We start from the raw sequence: 17,980 nt of genomic DNA on the forward strand, positions 1-17,980 counted from the left end.
TATATTCAAATGCGCAAAACTATAGAATGAATTCTTGATGCACACGTGAGCGCCATCAGCGTTTCTCACAGGTTTGCGTTTAAAGTCTGTTTAGAGAGAACGGTGTCATCTTAGCGGCCCCTAATTTAATAACTAATGATCGTTCAAAATTAAAAATAACTTTAGCTGGAAAATATCTTTATTCAAGAACCGCTATAAAGCCAAAACAATGTTACCTTAAATTATCCATTTATCTCTGTAAAGCAGCTTTGAAACAATCTACATTGTTTAAAGATGAAGATGACTTGTTTAAATGAAGATGACTTGACTTGACGTCCTCTGAAAGACATTTTTGGCCACAACCATCTCAATTTTTCTAGTTGTCCTTTTATATTTTTTCCAAAACCCCTTCCCAGTTTTTTGTCAACATGGAGGCATCCCCAAGATATACACCTTAATATTTAAAACCACCTTTATTCCACTCAAGTCCAGCAGGGAGTTTAAGAAGGCATCTACCTTCCCACTTTCCACCTATAGCTTCACTATTAATCCAGTTTACCAAACTGATTTATTATTACTTGCAGGGTGTCTACTTGTTCTTGATTTTTTATCATGACAACAATATCATCAGCATAAGCTGATAACTTAATTTAACATTCAGATTGCGGTATACTAATTCTTGATAACCAAACTCTCTTAGCGTCTGCCAGAGGTATTTATGCTCAACCCGGTCAAAAGCTTTTTCCTGGTCTAAGGAAATAAGACCAAAGTCTAGACCCAATGATCCAGTAATGTCTCTAATTAAATGAATATGGTCCAAAATAGACCAATTGGGAACACAGTATGTCTGGTCTACATGGATGACCCCACCAATCACTTCTCTCAATCTAATTGCTAAGGCTTTGGATAAGATCTTCATAAGATCTGACACAGGTCTCCAGTTCTTTATGTTTCCGAGGTCTCCTTTCTTCGGTAGAAGGGTGATCAAAGAATGCATATTTCTATTTTGGTCATTTTTCTTTTCAAGTCCAAAAAAAATTTGGTTGGGCCATCCATCGCTACACTTTGAAAGCGTGAGCGCACCAGAGCACCCTGTGCTTTAACACCCAACAAATCATCCAAAACTTTCTTTTTATCTTAAATTTAACACATTCTCTGTCTCTAACGGGTTTCCATTACATTTTGAATTTCAATTATTTCTCTCTCTAGATCTTCCAGAGATCGGGAAATGTCTATAGGAGCATTGAAAGTATACGGCACAGTTGCTGTATACAGTTTGCATTATCCCACCATTGCTTTATAGGATCAAACGATGACTTCCTATTCTTAAATTGTTTCCAACAATAGCCAAACACCTCACAAAGAAATGTATCCTGCAATAAAACAGTATTAAAGTGCCAATAAGCGCTTCTTGGCTTTACATTAGTAATAAAAACATTACAGCTGACTAAACCATGACCTGAAAAGCCTACATGTGAAATTGCACAATAATAATAATTTTTAATACATTTTTATTAAAATATTTTTTTATTTAAAGTCCAAAGTAGTCGATTGTCGAGTTCACGCGCATAGGTTTAGTTACCTATGATCACGCGCGTGAACTCGACAATCGACTACTGTGGACTTCGACCGAAAACAGGATGTAAATACAGGTATGTGCGCTGGCTGAAATAACATCATTTTTATTAATATCTTTCACATCTACTGCAGTCAGATTCACTCGTGTTCACTCTGAAGGAATCACTCAACATGGCTGGGCATTTGTAATGACACATCAAGGATGATAAGAGAAATAAAAGCAGGTTTAAAATTTGCCACATTCAAGTCAATAGGGTGCAAATTTTAAAAAGAGGATAACACAGTGTAGGCATCACCGATTACATGTGTCAGTGGCAGTATTGAGATGTGTTTTAAATCAATACCAGATAGAACTCAATTAACTAAATTAATTCCAGGTGGTGGTTAATCAATTAAATGAGCAAAATAAAGTTAGCATTCCCTGACAATTAAAAGTGTTTAAATATCCCTGCGTTCAGTGCAGAGGATTGAGAGAAGCAGCAGCAATAAACAGTGGTAGTGTAAGAGAAGCGCTCTAAGAATTGTGAAAGAGACTTGATTTAGGTTTGGTCTTGGATGATTTTTCCTCATGGCTGTGAGGGAGACTAGTGTTTGGAAAGGGCTCCTTTTAGCCCTTTTTCTCTTTGCTGTTGATGGACAGAAACCAGGGCCGTAAGTACTGTTAAATGTGATTTGAAGTGATCAAGCATTCTGTTGTCTGTTTTATGTTGTGATTAACTAAACTTTGTAGACGGTGAAAACTGTCTATGTGAACCGATTGAAACTTTTTCAGCGTCATTGTAAAAGATCACTACTCTTCATTTGTTGCTATCCAGTGATAAACTAGATGTCCTGTGGTTTCTGTATTGTTTCCACAGGTTATTCATGGTGACGTTCCCTGCAGTGATTGAGTCTGGATCTGATGCCAAATTATGCATATCTCTTCTGAAGCCCCAAGAGAGTCTCACAATGACAGTTTCTCTGCTTGATGAGAAAAACAGGACAACTCAACTTGTGCAGCAAGTTTCTTCAACATCGTTTCACCGCTGCTTTAGCTTCCAGGTCTGTCATGAGACGCATGTGCCTCTTTTTCTTTTTCGTCTAGTTTGTTATAAACTGAGTTTCTCCACAGGCTCCTCGAGTAGATAGAGAATTGGTGCAGAAGCTGAAGGTGGACGTTCAAGGGAAGGTCTTCAGAGCGACTGAGGAGAGGAAAGTCATGTTTAGACGTTACCTTCCTTTGACCTTCATCCAAACAGACAAACCCATCTACAATCCAGGACAAACTGGTGAGCTGTGAATGACCCTTGGTTTAATATTAGAGGTGTAGCAAAGTCCATTACGATACAAGTTTTGATCAAGTGCATTAATGTGAGTGTTGATTTCTTTGCAGTGAATTTCAGAGTTGTCACTATGGATGCCAGATTTGTGCCTTTTGATCAGATGGTAAGACCAGATGTTTCACCATATTGAGTTTTCTGGCCATTTCAGTGATCAGTGTGTTTGTTATTTTAAATGTTTAATATTCATTCCTTTGTCTCGCAGTACAATCTAGTGGTGGTAGAGGTGAGTGTGCTCCAGTGCAAGTCTTTTGAATGGGAGTCAATGCAGCTTTTTGTACTTTTGCTTTGTTTGCTTTTTTTCCTCTGAGCTGTTCATTGTTTTATTAGGATAATCATAATAACCGGATTGGTCAGTGGACAAATGTTTCCTCAACGGGGTGGATATTGCAGCTTTCTCACAAGTTAAACCCAGAGGCTCAAATAGGGATGTACTCACTAAAGGCTTTTATTGGAGACCGAACAATCTCCCAGGTTTTTGAGGTGAAAAAATATGGTAAGTCATTGTGTATAAACTGTGCAGCAGTTCAGTGACAGATCTGAGGTCTTGGTTCAAGTCGTTTGGTTTCTGGTTTAGTTTTGCCCAAGTTTGATGTGACCGTAAACACGCCACAGACGTACAGTGTTGCAGATGTGGGACTGAAAGTTGAGGCTTGTGCCAAGTAAGTAAAGATTTATTTTCTTGTCTTGAAGTTGGTCTGTTCTTGATCTTGTTCCTTGTGATGTTTCTCAGATACACATATGGCCAACCTGTGCTTGGTCAAGCATTGGTGGAAGTGTGCCGTGAGCCGTTTCCATATGTTGTGGTTCCTGATTTGACCCGTCGTTGCCTGAATAAAACTGCAAAGGTTTGAATCCTGCCTTACAGTGGAGTTTTTCTTCTGCTTGTGCTTGACTTACAATGTGACTTTGTTCTGCTACCAGATGAATGACTCTGGCTGTGCCTCCCTTACCGTCGATACATCAGTGTTTTTCAACACCAAATTTGAAAATAATATGCAAGATACTTTTCTTGTAAATGTGAACGTCACTGAGGTGGGAACAGGTGAGATTGGCTGATCCAAACCAATGGCACTTGCTTTAAAGTTTGTTGGCTGTTCACTTTTCTATTGCATTCATCCACCCCATCCCCACTACCCCAGATGTAGTCATGTCAAAAGCTGCAACAGTGTCCATTACGTTTGAAGTTGGCAAAGTCACGTTTGTGGATCTCCCAGATTATTTTGAAACCGGATCAGTGATTAATGGAAAGGCAAGTAAATGTTAATTCCATGTCACAGGAGCATTCATATTGGTTCCCTTTCCTAACCTTGATCATTCCCAACAGATATCAGTGTCTCGTTTTGATGGGACTCCAATCGCAAACAAGGTGGTTTATCTCCTGGATGGTAACAGCTGGCCCAACAAACTGCTGCAGAATCTGACTACAAACCAGAAAGGACTTGTCACGTTCTCCCTCAGCACTGCTAATCTTCCTAAAGCTGCTCTCAATCTTGTGGTACGATTTGCTCGGTTTTGTGAAATGGACTTCTCCCAATCTCTCACATGTAACTGATTCAATTTGTTGTTTCCCAGGCAAGTGCGACTCCAGAGGTTGTTTATGGTTACAAATCGCCATACTTCACTACAGATACAAGGGTTGTTCAGCTTCTCCAAACTGCTTCTCCTGACAACCCATCATTTAGTGAACTGACTATAGTGAAGCTTGAGCAGCCGCTCAAATGTGGTGCTGCATTTCCAGTGACTGTCAAGTATTCTTTTGTTGGAGAGGCTGGTGACTATAGCACTGACATCATCTATATGGTGAGTGGACATTAGTTTTGTAGGTTTTTTTATTTTATTTTGTATTTTGTTCAGCACTTTTTATGCATTCATTTATCTTGTCAGGTCATGTCCAGAGGATTAATTGTTCTCCATGGAATTCAGACAGTCATAGCAAGGGCTTCTAATACCGTCACAAGCGGCTCTGTGTCTTTCCAGCTGTCTGTCAGTGTCGATATGGCTCCAGCAGTGCATATTCTGGTCTACTGCGTTCTGCCCAGTGAGAATGTTGTTGTTGGTAGTGCATCATTTGAGACGGAAACATGTTTCCAAAACAAGGTATGATGTGCACTGGCATCTTCTGTCTTTAAGTGAGGAATGATGATGTATCCAATAGCCTGTCAATTTTTGTCCCAGGTGTCTCTACAGTTCTCTCCTGCTACGGCAGTTCCTGCGGAGGAAAGCATTCTGACGATCTCTGCTCAAGCAGGATCTCTGTGTGGCATCAGTGCTGTAGATCAGAGCATCCGGATCATGGAGCCAGGAAGACGTTTGAGTGCGGAAATGGTATGGTGTGCCTCAATCAGATTTCCTTTGTAGCGAATTGGCTTAAAATAAATATTAATAAATCACTACTTGTTATCAATTATAAATATTTTGATCAGTTAATAAAATTTAACTTTAATGTGGAAAAATGTAATATTACAATCAAGAAACCTGTTTGTCCCATGAACACTCTTTAACAGTTTAATTCTGAGAAATGTACATTTCTGGGGTATGGGAAATGTCTCCTACTGTACAGTACTACTCAAGAGCAAGTAGTCAAAATCTGCATGATTGGGGACTCCAGTATATGAGCATGAAACATGGACAACTTCATGTGTGACATGAACAAGACTTTAACTAGACTAAACTTAAACTACTCTTAACATACACATGCATATGCATGCAAGTTGTAGCATTGTTTGAAATTCAGCAGATCATCAGCCTTGAGCAAACAATTAGTTTAGTTACAACACGCCCTTTAAAGGGGTAAGGTTACTTAATGTATCAAATGAGACTTAGGTTTGTTACTTGCATGCCTCGCCCATTTGAATAAAACTGTCCTGATGCAATTTGAGGCTCCAGTTGATCTTTGCTGATGTCTTGATGAGAGAACCAGTGGGAATCAATCTTTGGTGACTGGAAAGACAAGGCCACAGCCTGGCACAAGCTTGGGGGTCCTTCGAAAACTTCTAGTTCAGCATCTTCACATCAGGATTTCTTAGACTTTATCGGATTTCTAAGACGTTATCTTGTTTTTGGGTTTTTTATTTAAAAGCGTGTGAAGATGTCACACCCTCTGGAGTCGTGTGAGCTAATTTGGAGGGAATTTCTTTTTGACCATTTGTTCTAGCAGGCCCTTGAATATGTAACTTGATTGACGCATTTGTATAAGAATCTTGATGATTATTTTCTAAACACCCAATGTAAAGTCTTAAGGCTTAATGTGTCCTGTAACTGTTTGCTGGATTATTCATTAAATATGGAGAATTGTCTGCTTTGGTCCAGATGCTACACCTTTTTAGACCTAAACTGAAGTGGGATTCTAATCCGATGTGTGCTACACTAAAATATTCAGTTTACTGCAGATCAAAGACAGGGAAAACCCTGTCATGCCATCATTGAACGAATTTAACCAAATCGAAGACATTTGTCCTTTTTTAAAATGTCTTTGACTTTTGAAGACCAATGTGTGAGACTTAATACTAGAAGACCACTTTCTCTCTATGTTCTCAGGTGTTCAACTTGCTCCCAGTGCGATCACTATCTGAATATCCATATGAAGTTGAGGATGAACAGGAGTGCATAAATGTTCGAGCCCGTCGGGCTGTTCCTACAGACCAAGCCTATGAAACCTTCAAGGTATAAAACTGTTCATTATCCTGTTTAATAAATTCACCTTAATCTTCAAATGTTTTTCTCTTGCCTGACAGAGCATGGGGATGAAGGTTGCCACAAATTTGCCTATCAGAGTACCTCAGTGTGTCATGTACAGAGGCCTGAATTATTATCGTAACTTCCATGATGGTATGTCAGTTTGTTTCTTGCGCTCATATTTCCACATGACTTCATAGATTCCTTACTTTTATTATAGTTTGTAGCTTCTGTGACCTGAAACTGCAAGCCATTTGGAAACTTAAAATTGCTGTTATCTTTCAGTAATGTATTATCGTTATCCTGGAGCCATGGCTATGGCTGGAATGGCTCCTCCAGTAGCTGAAAGTGCTGGAGGTGACGCTTCCTCTTTTGATGTGACCATCAGGACTTACTTTCCAGAAACCTGGATCTGGCAGCTTGCTCAAGTGGGGTTTGTAAAACCTTTTGTAACATCTAAAGCTACTTTCCCACAGTCTTTACTTCTGTTTATAGTTGTGTCCTTTTTTTTCTTCAGAGCGACTGGATCCACACGGGTTCCCCTCACTGTACCTGATACCATCACCACATGGGAGACTGAGGCATTCTGCCTGTCTTCCAAAGGTTTTGGTCTTGCTCCTCCTGCTCTGCTGACGGTCTTCCAGCCCTTCTTCCTGGAGCTCTCGCTGCCATACTCCATCGTCCGCGGGGAGTCTTTTGATCTGAAGGCCACGGTCTTCAGCTATCTGTCCAAGTGCATCATGGTCTGTCATGGTTTCTTTATATACTGTAAAGGATATGTATAGAGAAGGTCATGTGTCTTTTCTCCATGTGCTTTTTTTTTTTCATTGGCAGGTTAAAGTAACTCCAGCTTCATCCATGGACTTCACTCTTAAACCCTATACTGATCCGTATTCATCCTGTATTTGTGGCAATGGGAGAAAGACCTTCAATTGGGTCCTCTCAGTGTCTGTTCTTGGTCAGTTTTGGACGTCTGTTACCAAATTTAAATTTTGTGGTGTTGCTCACTTCCTGTCTGTCACTGCAGGAGCTGTCAATGTGACTGTCAATGCTTCAGCTGAACCATCCCAGACTCGATGTGGCACTGAGGTTGTGACCGTGCCGACAAGAGGACGCATTGACGTAGTCACTCGAAGTCTACTTGTCCTGGCAAGTGTTACCAGCCTTCTGGAGTTTGATCATGGATCTCATGCGGCTTTACTGATGTTGTGTTTTGCGTTTATAGCCTGAAGGAGTTGAAAGGACAAACACCCAGAGTTGGTTACTGTGTCCAAAGGGTTTGTTTGCACTCAATGTTTCCCCAAAACCTTCTCCCTGTATAGCCAAACATTAGCCTAGCACTCAATGCTGATCCATTTTGTTCGGTTTGCAGGAAAAGTTCTTTCTGAAGACGTGACTCTGACGTTTCCGACAAATGTGGTTCAAGGATCAGCTAGATGCTCAGTTTCAGTTCTTGGTACAGCATTTCATGGAGTAGAAACTGACATAAATGTTTGGCGGAATAACTGTTTCTGATTTGGGTTTTATGATTTACATCCTTGTAGGGGACATAATGGGACGTGCACTGAAGAATCTAGATGGGTTATTACGGATGCCATCTGGCTGTGGAGAACAGAATATGATCATTCTTGCTCCGAATATTTACATCCTGCTGTACCTGGAAGTAACAGGGCAACTGACCGCAGCCATCCGAGAGACCACCACAGGCTACCTTCAGAGTGGTATGGGCGAGCAGATCCATTTTTAGTGTTGTGGAGACTAAATTTTAATGACTTTAGTCTTTGATTCCCATCGAAGTTGTCAAGACTCTCTTATAAGCTCATCCCCTGCCACTGTTCTTTCTTTTGAACAGGATACCAAGGACAACTAAACTACAGGCACAGTGATGGATCATTCAGCACATTTGGTTATGATGCATCCAATACATGGTTAGTTTCATACTAATATTCTAGTGTAACCTTTGTCATAAGTGGTTTGTTCAGTTTAACAACTTCCTCCACTGCCAGGTTGACCGCCTTTGTCTTGAGGTCTTTTGGTCTAGCGAAGCGTTTCATCTTCATTGATCCGAATGTCCTTCAGAGTGCAAAGGACTGGCTAATAAGCCGGCAGGGTTCAAATGGTTGTCTCATGCAACAGGGAACTTTGTACCACAACGACATGAAGGTACATGTGTTATCAAGTGTACCTTAACCATAAACCTTCCAAGATTGTTTTTAATCTATGTGCTGGTGTTTTAGGGTGGAGTTGGTGATAACGTGACCATGACTGCCTACATTGTTGCATCGCTGCTTGAGCTAGGCATCCCCACCACTGTAAAAACTTATCCAGTAGTTGTAAACTCCTTGCATATTGCCTTTTTCTGGCTGTTGTCTGACACCTGCTTTGCTTTTAGGATTCTGTCATTGCCAACGCTTTGTCATGCTTGAGGCCTGTCGTTGGGAACCTGGGAAACACTTATGCCACGGCTCTGCTGACCTACACCTTCAGTCTGGCTGGAGAGACCACCACTCGATCACAGCTTCTAACAACCTTGAACAAAGTTGCCATTTCTGAAGGTAAGATTTACCAGCCTCTTGTTTGTTCATCAAGTTCTTTGTAATCAACTTCCTCCCATCTCATCCTAAGGCACTAAGCTCCATTGGTCTCAGACGACATCTGGTGATACTATGGCAGTGGAGATCAGCTCTTACGTGCTGCTAGCGGTTCTCGCTGTTCAGCCTCTCACGACGGCTAATCTGGGTTATGCTAACCGCATTGTCAACTGGCTCGTGGCCCAGCAGAATCCCTATGGAGGCTTCTCCTCCACCCAGGTGCCTCTGACCACCAAACATGAGTGCAATCATTTATGAGGAGATTTTTAATCTGGTGCTTGTTTTTAGGATACAGTGGTGGCTCTTCAGGCTCTGTCTGTGTACGCTGCTCAAGTGTTCAGCTTGGATGGCTCCAGCACTGTTACTGTACAGTCCTCAGTACTGGGAGGAGACTCTTATAGCTTCGATGTGAATCGGGACAACAAGCTGCTGTATCAGGAGAAGCCGCTGAAGAACGTTCCTGGCAAATATAGTGTTAAAGCATCAGGATCCACTTGTGTTTCTGTGCAGGTCCGTATCTTAACCTTCTCTATTTCTGTTTCTTTTGTGCACATTCAAATCTGATTAGTCTTGTCTGCCCGGTGCTCATACCGTAGGTGGCGTGTTTCTACAACATCCCAACACCCGTTAAAGTCTCCAGGACACTGATTGTTGAAGCGAAGGTGACTGGAGACTGCAGACCGCTTGGGTCTAATCTTATGTTGAACTTCACAGTGAAGTAAGAATAGCTTTGGCTTTGTGTCCTGAAACCATCTCTTGTTTGACTCATTCAAAAGGATGCTGCATTCTTGATTCTGTTGATCTAAACCTCTATTCCCAACCACTGTCATTCAGATACAACGGTGTAAAAGCAAGCACTAACATGGTTCTAGTTGACATTAAGCTTCTGTCAGGCTTCACAGCAGATACGTCACTGGTTCGTAGGTTTAAGATTTAGAAAGTTCCAAGATGCTTGAAGCTCCTTCAGATGTGATTGTGTCTGTAAATTATGGTCTTTTCCTCAGCTTGGATCTCCACCCCAATCGTTCGTCCCGCTAGTGGAGCGAGTTGATGTTGAAGATGATCATGTCCTAATATATCTGAAAGAGGTAAGACTGTGTACACTGGGTATATTACTAGCTGCCATCTCGATTGTGGTGTATGTGCTATTCATCCTTTCTCCCAGGTTCTCAAAGGCGTCCCCATGAGTTACACTCTGCAGCTGAAACAGGTTCTTGCAGTAAAAAATATCAAGCCAGCAGTCATCAACGTTTATGACTACTATCAGACAAGTATGCTTTCATCCTAATCATTCATTGCTCTGGCTGAATTCACCATTGAACATGATCCAGTTAATTTCATGTTCCTTTTTCAGGTGATTCGTTTGAGACCACCTACACGTCTCCCTGTCCATGATTTGATTCAGTACTGGCTGTAGGATATGTGCCTTAATAAAACTGCTTTTATACAATCAGTCCTTTTGTTGCTTTTTTTATTTATTTGAACATTTGTTTGAATCAGGAATTTGCAGTGTTCATGAGGTTATATTTGTCCTGTGACTTCAAATCCTTAACTTTGCTCACTCAGGCAGTGCCTGTTCTAGTTTGTGTTGTTCAGCTGCAATGATGAACTCAATAACTATTGCTGTGCTTTACTACAATTGGACAGGAAGAGCTAAATAAACTGATTGCATCTAAACCAGAATGTTTACTATATCGAATACCCACCAATTACTGAAACAGTTGTTACCTGTAGCAGAAGAGCCTCTTCTCAATATTAATTTGTCTTTATTTACAGGTCATGTCCCAAGACTGCTCAAGCTGACAGTTATTAAGCCTCTCATTAAGAAACAATTAGATCCAAATTAATTGGCAAATTACAGACCCATTTCAAATCTTCCATGTCTAAAATACTAAAGTCATGTTTGCTCATTTGTGATTTCAATCTGGATTCAGGCCCCATCATAGAACAGAAACTGCGCTCATTAGAATTACAAATGACTGACTTCTGACCAAGTCTCTCTCAATACTAGTTGATCTTAGCGTGGCATTATGGATCATAACATACTCTTAGATCGACTACAAAAATACAGTACATGTATTCAGGGACTGGCATTAAGGTGGTTTAGATATACCTGTCAGACATTACCATTTTTGTCTATTTAAACTGAAAAATCTAAGATAACAACAGTGCCTCAAAGATCTGCGTTAGGCCCACTTATATATATATATATATTTTTTTTAATCTTTTTATTGGAGAATCAAGGATGTTACATTTTACAGGAAATAAAACAGTTCTCCAGATTCATTTTTATCTTAAACTACTAAAACCTTATACACCCCCCCCCCCCCCCCCAAAAAAAAAAAAAAAAAAAACTTAATGGCAACCCTTCCCACCCCCCATATTTTGACAACATTCTGGAAAAACAATCTTTTTCTATTTTGTTTGTTACACAGTACTTCAAAAAAGTTTAAGGATCTACACATTGAAAACAAGCACACAGCTGCACGCCCACATTTCGACCCCAGTTGATTAACAGGGCTTTAAACTCACATTTTCACAATTGTCAGTCAGGCTACTCAGTTCCCACCACATTAAGGTGATTGACCATTGATTTGAATAAACATATATAGAAAAAAATAAAATAAAAAAGGAAACGGAGAGAAGAAATAATAAATTGTAAAATATAAAGGAGTCTCATACTTCAGGCAATACTTTGAGATTCTCAAAATATGTCACAAATGGTTGCCATTTTAAGTAAAATTTCTGGACGGACCCTTTCAACGTGAATTTAACTTTTTCTAGTTTAAGAAAAAATAAAACATCACTTAACCATGCGGCTACCGCTGGTGGAGTAGCGGATGTCCAAACCAATAAGATTCTACGACGGGCAAGAAGTGATGTAAAAGCGATAATGTCCGATTGGTCCCGGGTTAAAGTTAAGGTCTCCTTTGTAATACCAAAAATCGCAATCAGCGGACAGGGCTTAATTTGAATTTTTATGACTTCGGATAAAGTTTGAAAAACAGATGACCAATACTGATTTAGACGGGGGCACAACCAAAACGAGTGAGTTAAATCAGCTGGAGAGAGGGAGCATCTATTACAACTCCTGTCTATTCCTGCTAACCTAGCCTTACTGAAATGAGCCCTATGCACTACTTTAAACTGAATGAGCCCCAAGCGTGTACAGGATGAGGACGAGTTAATCCTTCGTAGTGCATCCTCCCAGTGTCTGTCCGACAACTCAACCATCAACTCGCCTTCCCACCCGTTCTTAATTTTTGAAAGGTCATGGTTTTCCAGAGACATAAATTGAGAATATAGTTGTGATATCAGTCCTTTTTTTGGACGGAGGAGGGTCATCTCTTCCCATGCTGCCTCAGTAGGGAGGACCGGGAAGGAAGGGAACAGTGCTTTGACACAGTGGCGTATTTGGAGATATCTAAAAAAATTACTGCGTGAGAGATCATATTTCTGGCATATATTATCAAAACTATCGAACCCTTCTTTACAGTACAAGCTTTTAAAACAGGAAAGCTGCTTCCTGCTCCACTGAGTAAATGTTAAGTCGAGAGAGGAGGCTGGAAATAAATGATTCTTACAAATAGGGCTAAGGGGGGAGGGAGAGGTGAATTTGTAATGGTTTCGGAACTGGGCCCAGATTCTAAGGGTGGACAATACTATGGGATTGGAGGTAAACTTGGACCACTTTGTGGGCAGGGAGGAGTACACCAAAGCAGGGAGAGAGGACGAGTGGCAAGAGTGTGCCTCAAGTGTACACCAGTCGGTGTCTGGCACATGGAGCCAGAATAAATTTTTTTGCAAGTTAGTTGCCCAATAGTAGTGGATAAAACTGGGGAGAGCTAGTCCCCCCACATCGCGACCCCTCTGAAGTAAGCCTTTATTAACTCTTGGAACTTTATTCTTCCAGATGAAGGAGGTAACGGATGTGTTAACTGATTTAAAAAATGATTTAGTCAGGAATAACGGTAGACATTGAAACAGATACAAATATTTTGGAAGTACGTTCATCTTCACCGATTGTACCCTCCCTGCAATAGTCAGAGGTAGGCAGTTCCACCTTTATAAGTCAGCTTTCATTTGGTTAACTAAAGGTGTAAAATTATCCCCAAGAAGAGAGGTGAAGGAACGCGTAATGTTTATTCCAAGATATTTGAAACCGGAATGTGTTAAGTGAAAGGGGACTGCTTCCTGTTTAATTTGCATTGCCAAATCATTAATGGGGAAGCATTCGCTTTTCTGATAATTGAGTTTGTAGCCAGAAAAAGACCCAAAATTATTCAATAGTGATACAATTACAGGGGTGCTGGTTTCTGGATTGCTTACATATATCAAGAGATCGTCTGCATACAGAGAGACGCGATGTTCCTCAGTCCCACGCCCAACCCCCCGAAATAATAATGACGACTTTAAAGAAAGCGAAAGAGGCTCGATTGCCACTGCAAACAGGAGCGGGGATAGAGGACATCCTTGACGTGTCCCACGTGTCAGGGGGAAAAATTTGGAATGAGATTGATTAGTTTGAATACATGCTTGTGGGGACGAATAGAGCAGACGAATCCATGCCAGAAACGTGTCACCGAACCCAAACCTCTCCAATACGGCAAACAAGTATTTCCACTCCACCCGGTCAAACGCCTTCTCCGCATCCAGAGAGATTACAGCTTCTGCAGTTGAGGAAGGACCGGGGGAGTAGATGACGTTAGCAAGTCGGCGAATATTTGAAAAAGAGTGGCGACCCTTTATGAAACCAGTCTGATCCTCAGAGATCACTTTGGGGAGAACGGATTCTAAACGATGTGCCATTACCTTGGCTAAAATTTTTATATCAACATTTAGGAGGGAGATAGGACGGTAAGAGCCACAGTTGGTGGGGTCCTTGTCCTTTTTGAGGAGTAGTATAATCTTAGCTTGTGTGAGGGTTGGGGGCAAGGAACCGTTTCCCAATGATTCGTTAAATACTTCTAGCATAATAGGTGCAAGTTTATCTTTAAATTTCTTAAAAAATTCAGGGGGGTAACCGTCGGGTCCTGGAGATTTACCAGTTCGCATGTCTCCGATGGCTGCAGCGATCTCTTTCAGTGCAAGAGGTCGATCTAACATTTCTCTGTCTCCAGGCTCAATAGTAGGTAATTCTAAGTTATCTAAAAAACTGTTCATATTCGTAACATCTAATGGGAATTCAGACGTGTAAAGTGTAGAGTAGAATGTTGCAAAAGTATTATTGATTTCCTTTGGGTTGGTGACTATGTTTTGATCCTGATCTCTTACTTGGGGTATGAGCCGTGAAGCAGCCTGACGTTTCAGCTGGTGAGCCAGCAATCGACTAGCTTTTTCTCCATACTCATAGTAAGTGCTCCGGGTCCGCAGTAATAAGTATTCAGCCTGGTTGGTGGATAGAAGATTGAGCTTAGACTGTAGAGCTATCCGTTCTTTATATAATTCTGGGGAAGGGCTTTCAGAATATTTGCGGTCTAAATTAAAAACTGAATCCGTCAGGTCTTGTATTTGTTTGCGGCGTTCTTTATTGACATGTGCTACATAGGAGATAATTTGTCCTCTTAAGTACGCTTTTAAGGTTTCCCAAAGTAGGGAATATGATATACCTTCCTTCTTTATTTCCAAAAAAGTATCTATATTAGTAGCCACATGTTCGCAAAATTTCTCGTTTGAAAGCAGCAGGGAATTAAGTCTCCAGAAGGGTTGCTCTCTAACATTCAAAGTGAAAGAAAGGTCTAAGATAAGTGGTGCATGATCTGAAATGATGATGGCCAAGTATTCAACTGATTTCACTGCAGGGATGAGCGAGCTATCTATAAAAAAGTAATCTATCCTTGAGAAAGAATGATGGACATGAGAAAAGAAAGAGAATTGTTTGGAGGTTGGATTTTGAAACCTCCATGGATCTACACAGCCATTTTGTCTCATGAAGTCTGAAAAGACCCTCGACATTGCAGAAGGTGAGGTAGTTTTAGGGCTAGATTTATCGAGCAATGGGTTAATTGTACAATTAAGATCTCCTGCGAGGATCAGTCTATGTGTATCTAAATTAGGGAGAGATGACAGAAGCTTATTGGCAAATTCAGTATCGTCCCAGTTAGGGGCATACACATTTACCAAAATAACGGGTGTTTGAAATAGGAGGCCCGATACAATGACATATCGACCATTGGGGTCTGCAATAATTGCATTTAGTGAGAATTGAGTTCGTTTATTAATCAAAATTGCCACCCCTCGCGATCTGTTATTAAATTTGGAATGGAAGATATGATTAACCCATAATTTACGGAGTCTGGTGTGATCTTCTAACCGTAAATGTGTCTCCTGCAAAAACAAAACATCAGTTTTCAATTGTTTAAGATGGGAAAAAATCCTAGAACGTTTCACAGGACCGTTCATCCCCTTAACATTCCAGGATAAAAACCTAACTGCAGCTCCCCCTCCTGGGCTTGTACCACCCGCGTTACTTATCATAGGAGACATCCAAAATGTTTATGATTAGCCTGAACCACATTATGGAAGTACATTTGTGGTCGTAAGTGATGTCAACACGCACTGCGTGCAGTTGTGTAGAGGTAAAATAAAATAGTAATAATAATGAACTAAAAATACAGATTAACATAGCTATGTGCATCCTCAAAAGATAAGGTTTTGCCATGTAAATAAAATGTTCCCCAGTTCTCATGAAACTTAAGTGGAAATAGAAAAAAACAAAAATAAAATAAACATAAAATAAAAACATTGAACACCCCAAAACCTAGATCTTCTTCCCCAAACGAAGAAAACCGCAGGAATTCCCAAACGGAAAAACTTCCAAGACATCTAACGTTGTCTATAACTCCTATCCTAACCTGAGGATGGCTCCTTTCTTAGTAAGTGATTTGTGTTCTACCATAATTATCTGTTCAGCTCACTTTGATAGTAAAGAAAAAAGGGACCAAACTAAATAAATAAATTTGAAAGTAATATGATATATCCCTGATTTGCATCTGTGCAAATACACAGAGCACAATTGGACTGATAAAAGTATGTAAAATAATTCGAAGTGACTGACCTAGTTATGTATCCAGCTCATTTTAATTTACCTTATTAAATTGACCAGTCTGTGAAATGGTCATATGCCAATTATGTGTGAAAGCCACACTAACTAAAACAACCCTGCTGCTATGCTTAAAAAGAAAAAGAAAAAAAACACACTGTTGTATATTTAAATCACAGAGGCCACTGCATTATTATTGTACCTTAAACTTAAACATGTACGAAAACAAATAGTCCCAAGGAATCAAAGTATTTAAGCTGAAAGTTAGGCTTACTTTCATCTTCTCATAAATATTCTGTGCTCCAGCATCATTTAGGCTACTTTCCCCAATGAAGCTCGTAAAACTCTCTGGCTTTCTCCGGAGTCTCGAAAATCAACGTCTGTCCGTCATGAAGGACGCGGAGCCGGGCGGGATAGATAAGAGCGAACCTGACGTTCTTTTTATACAGGAGGGATTTCACTTCTTTAAAAGCAGCTTGTTTCTTGCCGAGTTCCGCGCTGACATCCTCGTGGAAAAATACCTTATGTCCCCTGAAGAACAGCTGCACTCGTTTCCTCGTTATTATGCGGTGCTTGTTTTGGAAGTCGTGGAAGAGAACGAGGAATATCCTCGGCCGTTTGGAGCTAGCGCCGGGTTCAGCGGTCGGCTTGGGTCCCACTCGGTGAGCGCGGGAAATAATGAGGGGATGTGGGAAGAATTCCTTACCCAGGACTTCTTCGAAAAATTCAGTCATGAACTTAACTGTGTCCGGCCCCTCCATATGCTCCGGGATACCGACCACTCGCAGATTGGACCTACGGGAGCGATTTTCCAAATCGTCCACTTTGTTTTTGAGCCTCTCGTTTTCAGCTAGAAGTGCGGTGCATGTTGTTTCGATCGCCTCAATCCTGTCGCTGTGGTCGTTTAACCCTTCCTCCATGTCATGGATACGTTCTTCGTGGGAATCAAGCGACGATTTTACCAGTTCCAGGGATGCCGAAATTGGTGCCAATGCATCGCCGAGTGCTTTTTTCAGGAGGGAGTCCGTTTGCTGTGCAAGGTCGGATATAAGCACCGAGTGAAGCTTAGCAAGATCAGCAGGTAACTCCGAGCTTGGGCTAGTTTGTGTAGCCATGTTGTCTTCACTTGTGGCATCTTCGTCCATCTCGGTCGTTTTTTGGCCTCGGTCACGTCTCTTTGGTCTCATTTACTTGTGTAAAGTTATGCTTAACGTACGCGTAATCAACTTAAGGTGCACCTAACTTTATGCCGAAAAAATGAGGTAGAAAATAAAAAAAGTAATTCGGGAGCCACTTCTCACACGTCTGTTCGCTACATGCTCAAACCGGAAGTCCCCCACTTATATTTTCAATATATTTGCTACATCTTGGTAAACATGAAACTAGTTTCCACGGTTATGCCGATGATACTTATAAATTTCATCATGGTTACGGCCAGCTCGTTTTAAGCCGCAACATAAAAGGGATCAAACACAAATCTTTTTATTTTCTTTAATGTAGTGTCTTGACCAATCAGACACACAAATTGTTCACATTTAATGAATAATTCAGCAAACTCACTCTCCCAACAAAGGTCCTTGAGCCATCCCCTGAAAACTACAACTGTCATCCTAAATGATGCTAACACACAGATATAACCAGGTCTGTTTACATCAGCAAACATCAACTTGAGCCTCAAATTGCATAGGGACAGTTTTATTAAAATGGGTGAGACATGCAAGTATCAAACTTAGCCTCATTTAAGTATCCTTTCCCCTTTTAAAGAAGAGTGTGTTAGAACTAAAAACTCATGG

General features: G+C 40.8%; 1 protein-coding gene across 1 annotated transcript; it reads left to right on the forward strand.

The window, feature by feature from the left end:
• The first annotated feature begins 1,991 nt into the window (after positions 1-1,991).
• Positions 1,992-10,599, forward strand: LOC307000154 (alpha-2-macroglobulin-like). Its single transcript, XM_079615512.1, has 34 exons — positions 1,992-2,208; positions 2,415-2,598; positions 2,669-2,825; positions 2,930-2,982; positions 3,082-3,102; positions 3,207-3,372; positions 3,454-3,538; positions 3,610-3,724; positions 3,801-3,921; positions 4,019-4,128; positions 4,204-4,374; positions 4,452-4,679; positions 4,764-4,976; positions 5,055-5,204; positions 6,417-6,542; positions 6,614-6,707; positions 6,840-6,987; positions 7,072-7,297; positions 7,389-7,512; positions 7,582-7,703; positions 7,780-7,831; positions 7,927-8,010; positions 8,099-8,275; positions 8,407-8,482; positions 8,561-8,717; positions 8,792-8,866; positions 8,947-9,109; positions 9,180-9,364; positions 9,434-9,655; positions 9,742-9,863; positions 9,980-10,061; positions 10,150-10,233; positions 10,311-10,416; positions 10,500-10,599. Exons 1-34 carry the CDS (start codon positions 2,126-2,128, stop codon positions 10,538-10,540), a joined length of 4,323 nt encoding a protein of 1,440 aa, XP_079471638.1. The 5' UTR covers positions 1,992-2,125; the 3' UTR covers positions 10,541-10,599.
• Positions 10,600-17,980: the final 7,381 nt, after the last annotated feature.

The sequence above is a fragment of the Phoxinus phoxinus genome, assembly GCF_949152265.1.
Source record: "Phoxinus phoxinus genome assembly, chromosome: 1".
Classification (NCBI taxonomy): Eukaryota; Metazoa; Chordata; class Actinopteri; order Cypriniformes; family Leuciscidae; genus Phoxinus; species Phoxinus phoxinus.